At 53.9% G+C, this 10,963-nt stretch overlaps 1 protein-coding gene across 1 annotated transcript; it reads right to left on the bottom strand.

The window, feature by feature from the left end:
* Window positions 1–603: 603 nt before the first annotated feature.
* PGAM2 (phosphoglycerate mutase 2) lies at window positions 604–2,966 on the bottom strand. The gene is made up of 3 exons (XM_059170734.1): window positions 2,443–2,966; window positions 2,146–2,326; window positions 604–815 (listed from the first exon to the last, which is right to left on the bottom strand). The coding sequence occupies exons 1-3, from the start codon at window positions 2,854–2,856 to the stop codon at window positions 649–651; spliced, it is 762 nt and encodes a 253-aa protein (XP_059026717.1). The 5' UTR covers window positions 2,857–2,966; the 3' UTR covers window positions 604–648.
* Between the last annotated feature and the right edge of the window lie 7,997 nt (window positions 2,967–10,963).

Below are 10,963 nucleotides of genomic sequence, written 5' to 3'. Positions count from 1 at the left end.
TGAGGTGTCTGGAGCTGCCGTTCCCCTTGTGCTCTGGCAGCTGCCAGGGAGGAGCAGCCGGGGTGATGGCTGCAGTGGGACCCATGGCCCCGGGTGCTGGCAGATGGCCCCCTTGTCCCCTAGGCTGCAAAGGCAGGCCTCACCAGCCCTGATTCTCCGCCCCCAGCTACGGAGGCACCAGGAGTCCCGTGTTGTCAGCTCAGAGGCCAGTGGTGGGCATGTCCCCAGCTATGGGGACACCCAGGGGGTGGGGCTCAGTACCACCTCACCCTGCCCAGCCTGGGGCTACAGGGACGGCAGGGACAGCCCACCCGAGGAAAGCTAGCCATGAGGTGGTGTCCTCACTTCAGTACTCACTCACTGGGGACAGCTGGGTTACCCCAGGCACCCCAATGCTTGGGCAAGGTTACCAGGTGGCCGTCACCATACAGGGCTTGCTATAAGGTACTTGATAGCCTGGCTCGGGGATGAGACTCTTGCCCTTGGTTTCTGGGCCCCTCCCACCTAATCGGGTGGGCGGCAGGGCCTGAGGGCACTGGGGCAGGGATTGTGGAGCCCTTTGCTCAGGGCCTTGGAGCTGGGCATGCTGGGGCCACACCAGACTCAAGGTGGTTGGAGCAGGTGCCTTTATTGCCAGAAACCCACCCTTCATTTGGCCTTGCCCTGGGCGGCCACAGCCTCCATGGCCTTCCGCACGGTTTCCTCGTCCCCCAGGAACCGCATGGGCTTGGTGGGCTTCAGCGTCTGGTCCAGCTCGTACACGATGGGGATCCCCGTCGGCAGGTTCAGCTCCATGATGGCCTGGTCCGACATCCCTGGACCAGGGGAACAGGTCCTTAATCCTCTTGGCCAGTCAGCCAGGCAGCAGCCCTCCCATCCCCCGCAGCAAGCCCCCCACACAGATGCCCCTGGAGACGGCGAGACTGAGTGGCCTGCAGAAATAGCATGGTAAACCAGGACCTTGTGCCCCAAACCAGAAGCCACTGAGACCTGGGGCTGTGCTGTTGGTCTCTTCTGTTTGGTTTCTAGAACATTCTAAATTCCAGCCATCAGGAGCAGGGGTGCTCCTGACAACCAGGGGTGGAGGGACAGCGAGCAGGGCTGCCTGTGACCAGGGCGGAGGGGAGGCTGTGGGTGGAAAGGGCGAGGTTTTCCAGGGAAACCTGACCCTGCCGGCCTCTGCAGCCCCTGGCCTGGAATAGCAGCTCGACCTTTGCGGCTCTGGCACCCCAGCTCCCACTTCCCCGTTCTCCAGGCAGTAGGAGACTGCAGTGAGGCTGGCCTCCGTACTCCTCTCCCAGACCCAGTCCCTGGAGAGCAGGGACACGAGGTGGTCTTGAGGGTGGACTGGGGCTGGCCAGGCCTCAGAGGCGTGCCTGTCTGTGCTCTGGCCAGCTCCCTGTTGACCTCCAGAGCAGGGGGCTTGGGGCTCCCCACCCTACTGGCCTTCTTCCCTTTCCACACTTAAGCCTAAAGGCCAAAGATCTGTGAGTGTCCGAGAGAGCCCAGTGGAGGAGCGCACCGGGCCCCCTGCTGGGAACCCAGCTACAGGCTGGGCTCGAGGACGGCTGCACCCCTGCACCTTCTTGACTAGTCTTACCTTTTCCCTGCGTGGGTGTGAGCTGAGGGCCTGGGTTCCCCTGCCCTGAGCCTAATGAGCTCCCCCCCAACTCCAGAGAAGGTGGTGGAGATCCAGCAAGTGAAGTGACTTGCCCAGGGCCACACAGCAGTAGAGCTGGGGCCAGACAGCCCTGCTTTGGCCGTAGGGCCTGGGCGTCCTTGGGCATGGCCTTATCATCTTTCCCAGGCTCATGTCCAGGAAGCCCAGCCAGCCCCAGGCCTCTGGGCCCGGGTTGGAGCAGCAGACGTTTCCACCCTCAATCTCCAGAAGGAAAGTCATTGTATATAGTGTCCCAGTACACAAATGAGTAAAACAAACATTTTGCTAAGTAGTCTTTTTAAGTGGTTTTTTAGTCCTCCTAGTTCACAGTTTGACTCCTGACCCTGAGTGCTCGTGTGCAGAGCTGTCTGGCAGGGGGCACGTAGCTGAGATGAGAACTTGAGAGCCAAGTGATTCAAGGGCATGTGCCCCGTCGGCCCCCCCAACCTGCCTCTGCCCACACCCCATGCAAGGATGGGCCTCACCTTCCAGGTGCTTGACGATGCCCCGCAGGCTGTTACCGTGGGCCGCGATGAGCACTCTCTTGCCAGCCTTGATCTGGGGGGTGATCTCCTCGTTCCAGAAGGGTAGGGCCCGGGCAATGGTGTCCTTGAGGCTCTCGCAAGTGGGCAGCTCCCCGGGCTTTAGGCCTGCATACCGCCGCTCCTGGGGTCATCCACACTGCTGTTCTCTCCTCAGAAGGCCAGCACCCCATCCCCACCCGAGCCATCCCTGAGGCCCTGCCCACCCTAGACCCTTCCCTGGTATCCCAGGCAGCGCACCTTGCTGATGGAGTTGTAGTAGGGGTGCTTCTCATCCATGGGGGGCGGTGGGATGTCGAAGGAGCGTCTCCAGATCTTCACCTGCTCCTCCCCGTGCTTGGCGGCCGTCTCAGCCTTGTTGAGCCCCGTGAGGCCCCCGTAGTGTCTCTCGTTGAGGCGCCAGGTGCGCACCACGGGCAGCCACATCTGGTCTGTGCCGTCCAGGATGGTCCAGAGGGTGCGGATGGCCCGCTTCAGCACTGACGTGTAGCAGACATCAAACTCCATCTTGGCGTCCTTGATGGCCTGGGCACCCCTCTTGGCCTCCTGGGCCCCCTTCTCGCTCAGCTCCGCATCGAACCAGCCACAGAAGCGGTTCTCCTGGTTCCAGGTGCTCTCGCCGTGCCGGACCATCACAAGGTGGTGGGTGGACATGGTGGCGCCGGGGCCGCAGGCAGGGACGGCGGCCTCCCCGGTGCACCCGGTTTTATAACAGTCTGTCCGCAGCCCCCGCCCCCACACCAACTGCCAGTCAGCATTCCAGGCTGGACGGGCGGCAGCAGGTGGCCAGTAGCAAAGCCTAGGGGGAGGGCAGGCCGAGAGCCAGCCTTAAAATAGCCCCAGCAGCCACCCTAGCAGCCGGGGCTGGGTGGGGCTGCGTGCAGGATAGGGCATGAGGGGCAGAGTCCCCCACACGCCCGGAAGGTGCTGCTGGTGGGAACCCAGCTGGTTTCTGAGCACTCGCTCCTCCCTGCAGGCAGGAGGGGGCCACAAGCCCAGTGGCTGGTCCTCATCACCATAACTGGGATCAAGCGAGCCTGCATTCCGCCAAGGCAGCTGGCTTGTGTAAAGAGGAGTCTGTGTCTGCCCATGTACACGTCTGTGCACACGTGCGTGGGCACAAGTGTGCCTGGGTGTGATGTGTACACATGCGTGTCCATGTCACTTGTTGCATGTGTGTGCACGTGCAAGCCTGTGAGTGGCCAGGAGCTTCCCCTGGTGGCTCTGCTCTGCTCAGCTGGGCATGGGGTCTGCTTTCCCCAGGAGTTCTGGCCCCCCTCCCCAGCTCCCTCTGTCCTGCCCGCAGGATGAGTACCGAGGGGGCCTGTGGCCGATGGCCAGGCCGAGGGGTGGGCCTGGTGACCTCACCTCCACTAGTCCTCTCGAGGAACAGAAGGGAGTGAAAGGTCAGGTCCCTGTGGGCAGAGCCAGGGGAGTGGGTGGGGGCCAGCAGTTGGGCCCTGCAGGAGGGGCACGAGGCCATAGTGCGGGCAGGGGGCTGAGCTGAGCCGGCCAGCACTATTCCCAGGACAGCCAGGGGAGATGGAGGGGTTGGGCCAGAAGGGAGCTAAGGATGCTGCTGCCACACTCTCCCACCCGACCCGCCTGTCACCCAGGCTCAGGCTTGCCCCTCCCCACCGAAACCACCTTTCAAAGAAAGAAATCTGAGAGGCATGCCCCACAGAGCCACGGGCTGTCGGGTTCATGTCCAACAGGAGCATGGGCCGAGGGTGGGTGTTGGGGACCGGACCTCTACATTCAGATTTGGGAGGGTGGAGGCCACCCTCCTCCTTGCAGCACCACATGTAGGCAGGCCTTGCGGCTCTACCCTTGTTAGAGCCACACCACTATGTGGTCTGCTTTTTGTCCCCTCTACGCAAGTCATGCCCTGGGGGCCCAGCAGAGAGCCAGGCAGGAAGCTCCTGTTCAGTGGGGGATGAGGAAGATTCAAGCTACTCAACAAGTTTCTTCCTGTGTCCCGGGAGGGCAGTGGGAGGGGGTAGAGATGGCACCTTGGAGGACGAGCTCTGGGGGACAGCACTACAGGCAGAGGGGCAGCGAAGAACCAGTCCCCACAGGAGAGTGTGGCAGAGGGACACAAGCAGGTGGGCCCTGCGTCCTGACTCGGATTTCTGGAGAAGCTTGAGGCATGGCTTCAAGAACTTTATCCTTTTTTTTTTTTTTTTTTTTAACAGATCACAAGTAGAGAAAGAGGCAGAGGGAGAGAGGAAAGCAGGTTCCCTGCCGAACCCGACACAGGGCTCCATCCCAGGACCCTGAGATCATGGCCTGAGCCAAAGGCAGAAGCTTTAACCCACTGAGCCACCCAGGCGCCCCTCAGGCGCCCCTTTTCAATATTTCTTATAAGGCTGGTCTGGTGATGATGAACTCCATCAACTTCTGCTTTTCTGGAAAATTCTTTCTCCCTCCTTCAGTCCTGAAGGACAGCTTTGCCAGGTGGAGTGTTCTTGGCTGGCAGTTTTTTGTTTTTGTTTTTTCCTTCAGCACTTTGAAAGTATTATGACACTCCCATGTAAAAAGTTGTTTTTCTCTCACTGCTTTTAATAGTAATATACTCTAAGACACTTCAAGCTACTCCTTATTTTTAACTCTTGACAACTTAATTAAAATGGGTCTCAGTGGGGGCGCCTGGGTGGCTCAGTGGGTTAAGCCGCTGCCTTCAGCTCAGGTCATGATCTCAGGGTCCTGGGATCGAGTCCCACATCGGGCTCTCTGCTCAGCAGGGAGCCTGCTTCCCTTCCTCTCTCTCTGCCTGCCTCTCTGCCTACTTGTGATCTCTCTCTGTCAAATAAAATCTTTAAAAAAAAAATGGGTCTCAGTGTCGGTTTTTTGAACTCATCTTATTTGGACTCTGTGGGCTTCCTGGATTGGACACGCAGTTCTTGTCCCAGAGTAGTTGGGTTTTCAGCCACTATCTCTTCGAAGAAGCTTCACTCTCTTTCCTCTTTCTGGGACTCTGTAACGCCCATTCTGGTTCTTTGGAGTGCCCCCACAAACCCCTTAAGCTATTCTTTTTCAATTTTACTTTCTCCTCCTCTGAGCAGATGAGCTCCATTGTACTGTCAAGTCTGCTCTGCGTCGTCTGTTGCTGAACCCTCCGTTGAATACGTTTCCATTTCTGTAGCCTTCATCTCTGTGGTTTATGTGTGGTACTTCCTTAAGAGTTTCCATGTCTTTGATGAAATTCTCATTTGTTCATGCCTAATACTCCTGAGCTCAGTGGGCATCTTTATGACACTATTTTGAACTTTTTATCAGGCTAAGTCACTAATCTCCATTTCATGAAGGTCTGTTTCTGGAGTTTTGTTCTTTTGTTTGGAACCTATTCTTCTGTCCATTTTCCTGGACTCTCTGTGTTGGCTTCTGTGTCTTTGATACAACAACTGTCTCTCTGAACCCTGACAGAGGGCTCTCATGAGGGGGTGAAGCTTGTCATAGTCAACCCAGCCCAAACTCCAAACTTGTGGTTCTCTCAAACCTTCGCAATGGCCCAAGCCACCTTCTTTCTTCTCAGTGGCTCCCAGTGGTTGAAAGTGTGCCAGGTCCTGCCAGTGTCCCAAAGGGGAGGCTCAGCCTTGGATGTGTGCTAAATTAGAAGGCTGAGCCTCAGACAGTAGCTTTTAAAGTAAGCAAAGTCCTCTTTCATGGAAAACCTGGGAGATAGGATTTCAGTCTGCATACTCTGTGCTGAGCCCTGGACAGAGAGCTGTTTAAGAACAGTGTCTTCTTTGAATGGTCCTGTGGGACCTGTGCATGCGAGCCTCATGGGGCCACCAGAAATGGGTGATCAAGGGACGTGGCCTCTGGAAGGCAGCTGTCAGAGCCAGGGTGGCAACACGCACACAAGCTCCTTCCAGGCAGACACTGGTGACACAGATTGCTGTGTGTACTTTCACATGTGCCCAATTCGTAGTAATTGTTCAACTGGTTTCTGGATTTCTTTTTAGAGGGCACTGCTTCTCTGTGCCTGTGGATTTAGTGTATCTAGAGAAGGAAGTGAGTTCAGGAGCCTCCTAGATCATGATTTTAGACCTGAACGTGGGCCTGGGAAATGCCAGGGGCATCACAGAAGGGCCTAGAAGTTGCAAAGTCATGCAGCCACATGTACATGGAAGCCAAGGCCCCATCCTGACCCCAGGGAAGCAAGTCCTGGCAGGTGCTGAAGAGACTCTCCTCGCCAGTCATCACCAGGCAAATGTGAATCAAGACCATAATGGAGATCCCCTTGTACTTGTTCAAATGGCCATCACCGAGAAGACAAAAGATGACAAGTGTTGCTGAAATCATCCACACCCCCGTGCACCGTGCTGGGAATGCTAGCAGGTACAGCCACTCTGGAAGACAGTACAGAGTTTCCTCGAAACATGAAAAATACCCATGATCTGGAAATCTCACTTCGGAGTATGTAGCTGAAGAAAATGAGAACAGAATTGCAAAGAGACATCGGCAGTCCATGTTCACTGTGGCATTTGTGACAGCCAAGAGGGAGAGATGGAAATTGAGTGTCCATCAATGGAGGAGTGGATAAAGGTGTGATGCACACTTATCATCGTACATATACACACGTATCGTATGTGTGATACACAATTAAATACTATTCAGTCAGGAGAAGGGAAATCCTGCCGTCTGCCTCAACACGGATGGACTTCGAGTGTGTTATCTCATGGACATTAGCCCGATGAAGGTAAATACTGTGTGGTACGACTTACATGGGGAACTTTAAAAAAAGAAGGTCTGATCCAGAAGGCAACGGAGCACAAAAGTGATTTTCAGGGACTGGGGGTGGGGGAAATAGGGAGAGTCTGGAAAATAAAGAAAGTCTAGACCCAGTGCAAAGCATGGTGATTATGGCTGATAATACTGTGTCGTAGAACTGAAACTCATGCGGACGCATCACCATGAGACGTATGAAGGCTAAAGACCAGGAAAAAATTCCAAAATCAGCCAGAGGAAAATGATTCACTTCATGTCGGGAGCCATTCTTTGCCAGACCAAAAACCATGCACGCCTAGAAGGAAGCAGAACAATATTTTTAAACTGTCAAAACGCAAAAATTGTAGCCTGAGAATTCTATACCCAACAGAAATGCCCTGGAGCACGAAGGTGGAACAAAGACATCCCCAGATGAAGAAAAAGTAAGAGAATTCACACCTAGAGCAGCTGCTCTAGAAGAAAATAGTAACAAAGTTCTCCAGACAGAAGAGAAACGGGGTCGTAGGGAAACTGAGAACATCAAGAATACAGAAGGAGCAACATAAATTGTTAAGATACACATACGGGGGCGCCTGGGGGGCGCCCACTCTTGGTTTCAGCTCAGGTCGTGATCTCAGCGTCATGAGAGCGAGCCCCGAATCGGGCTTGGGATTCTCTCTCCTTCTCCCTCTGCCCCTTCTGCTTGTATTCTCTCTCAAATAAATCTTTTTAAAAATGGGGAGAAACCACATATATAGTGAAAATCAGTACCGGGAAACCCCCCAGAGATGGGGAGCTCCAGCAGAGGGCGCTCACAGCCTTCCCCTGGGCCCACCGCTGACCTGACAGGAAGAGCCCGCAGGGCCCTCACCTGGACTGGACCATGCCCAAGGCTGCGACACCTGCAGGAGGGAGAGAGACATCCCTCGTCCCAGGGCCACAACTTACTTCCCACTCCCAGCTTCCTTCGTCGCAAGCACTTTGGGCTCATAACAGCCCCTCCAGAGTCACCCCGTTTCTCCTCGTTCCCAGACTTGCTTAGGGTTTTGCCCAGTGTGTTTGTCTGGGATTGAAATTCTCTTACTCCTGAATAAGCCCATCTGTTCCTGGTGAAATAACTGGCAGTTTTCATTGTGAAGTTTAGCTATATATGTATGTACACATAGCTACACTTGTTTATTTTTTTTTAAAGATTTTTATTTATTTATTTGACAGAGAGAGACACAGTGAGAGAGAGAGAGCACAAGCAGAGGGAGAGGGAGAGGGAGAAGCAGGCTTCCTGCTGAGCAGGGAGCCCGATATGGGGCTCGATCCCAGGACCCTGGGATCATGACCTGAGCTGAAGGCAGATGCTTAAACTGAGCCACCCAGGCATCCCCTACACTTGAGTTTTATGTATAATATAAACTTAATTTATAACTGCATATATATATAAATTATAAATTTAGAATTTGTCATTCTAACACTGCTGGGGGTTCCAGTGTATGTAGAGGGACTCGAACTACAACAGGAAGGGAGAGGAGACCTGCATGGCACTGCGGGCACTCCATCCCACATGAAGTGGTGAGATGTCAATCCTAAACAGGCTACGAAAAGTGTGTCTATAATTCCTAGAGCCACTAAATACTTTTCTTTGAAGATTTTATTTATTTGAGAGAATGAATGAGCAGGCAAGAGCACACAAGAATGAGGGAGAAGCAGGCTCCCCACTGAGTAAGGAGTCTGATGCAGGACTCGATCTTGGGACCCCGGGATCAAGACCTGAGCTGAAGGCTGACATTTCACTGACAGCCATGTGGGCAGCCCCATAAAAATGGTATCTACAAAGAAATGCAGTCAGGGAGAGAGCAGCAGGGCAGGAAAGAAGAAACAGAGAACAACTGCTCACCTAACCCCAAACCATGCAATAGTTTCATTAAATGGGAAGGGTCTGGCCTTAGACATGGGCACTGTCTGCACAGCAGCTAACGGAAACGAGGCTGTTTCTACTCTCGGACTCTACCCCTCACACCGCTGACTGCCCACACCGTACCAGGCAGCTCTCCACCAAGGAGAACTGGGGGTCCCACCATCTCTCTTGGCTCTAACACCATGTCCCTAGTGACTGCTTCAACCCCACAGGGAAGGGCTCAGTCCCCCAAAACTCCCCCTGCTTTAGATGCCAACGGCAAGCCCCAGCTGCTCTCCCATACCTCTGCCAGGTCAGCCACGGATCGGGCTTCCCACAAGCCCCTCTCTGGGTTGATACTTTGCTCAGCAACTCCCAGAACTCAGGACAACTCTTTCATTTACCAGTTTATTATACAATAAAGAACATGGTAACAGACCTGTTCAAAAAGATGACGGTGTGCGTAGGGTGAGGTCTTGAAGGGTCCCGACTGCATCAGCACCTGCTCCTCAACCTTGAAGAACTGGGGTGCTCCAGCCTCTGGCACAGGACGTGTCCCCACTCAAGCAGCTCTCTGGACCTGCACTTCAGGGACTTCCGTGGCGTGGCTGATTATGGCCATCTCCAGCACCTCTCCCCTCCCTTGAGCTTGGGGCTGGGCTTCTAATCTTGGCCACATCCTGAGCACCTCACTGGAAAAAAGACACTCTTTTCACCTGAGACATTGCATGGGATTCAGGACTCTGGCCAGGAGGTGGATGGGAAGACCAAGTATATTTTATAAATATTTTTTATTCTATTTAAATATTTTTCTATAAATATTACATGCAGATATAAATATATAAACATAAATATTATAAATATATTTTTTAAAAGATTTTTATTTGTTTGAGAGAGAAAGAGAGAGAGCAGGAGTGGGGAGAAGGAGAAGCAGGCTTCACACTGAGCAGGTAGGCACCCGACACGGGGCCGGTTTGTTGGACCCTGAGATCAGGACCTGAACTGAAATCAAGAGTCGGACGCCCAACCGACTGAGCCAGCCAGGTGCCCTGTGCATCACAATATCACAGGCAAACACGGTGAATTAAAGACACGTTATACTCTGGACTTTTAAAAATCACCCAATCCCTTCCTGGCTTCAAGGAACTCACCATAAATATAAGGCACGTTGGTCAAAGTGAACAGTATCAAAGACCCTGATACCATCACTCATCAAAGACATCAGAGACAGCTGCAGACAGGACCTGTTGTGTACAAACTTCAGCACAGACTCCAGTAGCAAATAAAATGGACTTTGTACACCACAACATTTATGCTGGGAGGTTAACTCTGAAATCCGGTTAATATACCGTATCAGGAGAACGTTACGTTTTTTGATAGAAATGACTCACGATCATCTCATTGAATGGAAAAAAAAAGTGTTTGACAAAATCCAACACCCCTTCCTGACAAAAACACTCAGAAAACTAGGAATAAAGCTGAACTTCCTCCACTAGACAAAGGGCACCTACAGAGGCCAGACCCCTAACGTCATCTTAGTGGGGAAACGCCAAGCCCACAACTGGGTGCTGGACAAAGGGGCCCAAACCCGCCTGCGGCATCCGGGAGGCTCTGGCCAGGCCAGCAAGGCCACACAAGCAAGTAGCAGGGGACCTGAAATCGCTCCCAGTCACACACGGCAGGGCTGTTGGCGTGGACAGATGGAATGGCCAGAAATCTACACTAAAGGTGATTCTGTCTGGTATCGGGGCCAACAGCGACGCACCAGGGTCGGCGGGTTTGCAAGTGCTCGCAGTGACCAACTGGAAACCGAGAGCATCTGCCACAGCAGCAAGCAGGGGGGTGTCAGGCGCAAACCCAACAGAGTGCGTCAGGGTCTCTGTTGGAAACCGTACAACCCGGACGGAAGGGTCGCAGTCAAGCAGACAGGAGCAGAGACAACCTGTGTTCGCGAGTCCCGAAGTAGTGTTTCGTAGACAGACAAGCGGACTCTAAAATCGCTGCGGAGTCAGGAGAGGAGGAAGCCGAACAATGTGGGGAGAACAGAGTCGGGGGACTCTCGCCAGCTCCCCAGTTCCGGGCGGTCGAGTCGGGATGGTACTTTCGAGGTGACAGGCACAGCGAGGGAGTAACAGAAGAGAACCCAGCAATGGCCCCGCA

Source organism: Mustela lutreola, chromosome 4 (assembly GCF_030435805.1).
Source record: "Mustela lutreola isolate mMusLut2 chromosome 4, mMusLut2.pri, whole genome shotgun sequence".
NCBI lineage: Eukaryota > Metazoa > Chordata > Mammalia > Carnivora > Mustelidae > Mustela > Mustela lutreola.
The sequence above is the reverse complement of the archived record's forward strand: the minus strand, read 5'-3'. Positions and strand labels throughout refer to the sequence as shown.

What these genes read in the sequence shown, in the direction of transcription:
- PGAM2 (XM_059170734.1), bottom strand. Translation starts at nt 2,856, where the DNA reads ATGTCCACCCACCACCTTGTGATGGTCCGGCACGGCGAGAGCACCTGG. An exon ending in ACTACAACTCCATCAGCAAG is followed by an intron (nt 2,327 to 2,442) that starts GTGCGCTGCCTG and finishes GGATGACCCCAG; the next exon opens with GAGCGGCGGTATGCAGGCCT. An exon ending in CATCGTCAAGCACCTGGAAG is followed by an intron (nt 816 to 2,145) that starts GTGAGGCCCATC and finishes CCCCTGGTCCAG; the next exon opens with GGATGTCGGACCAGGCCATC.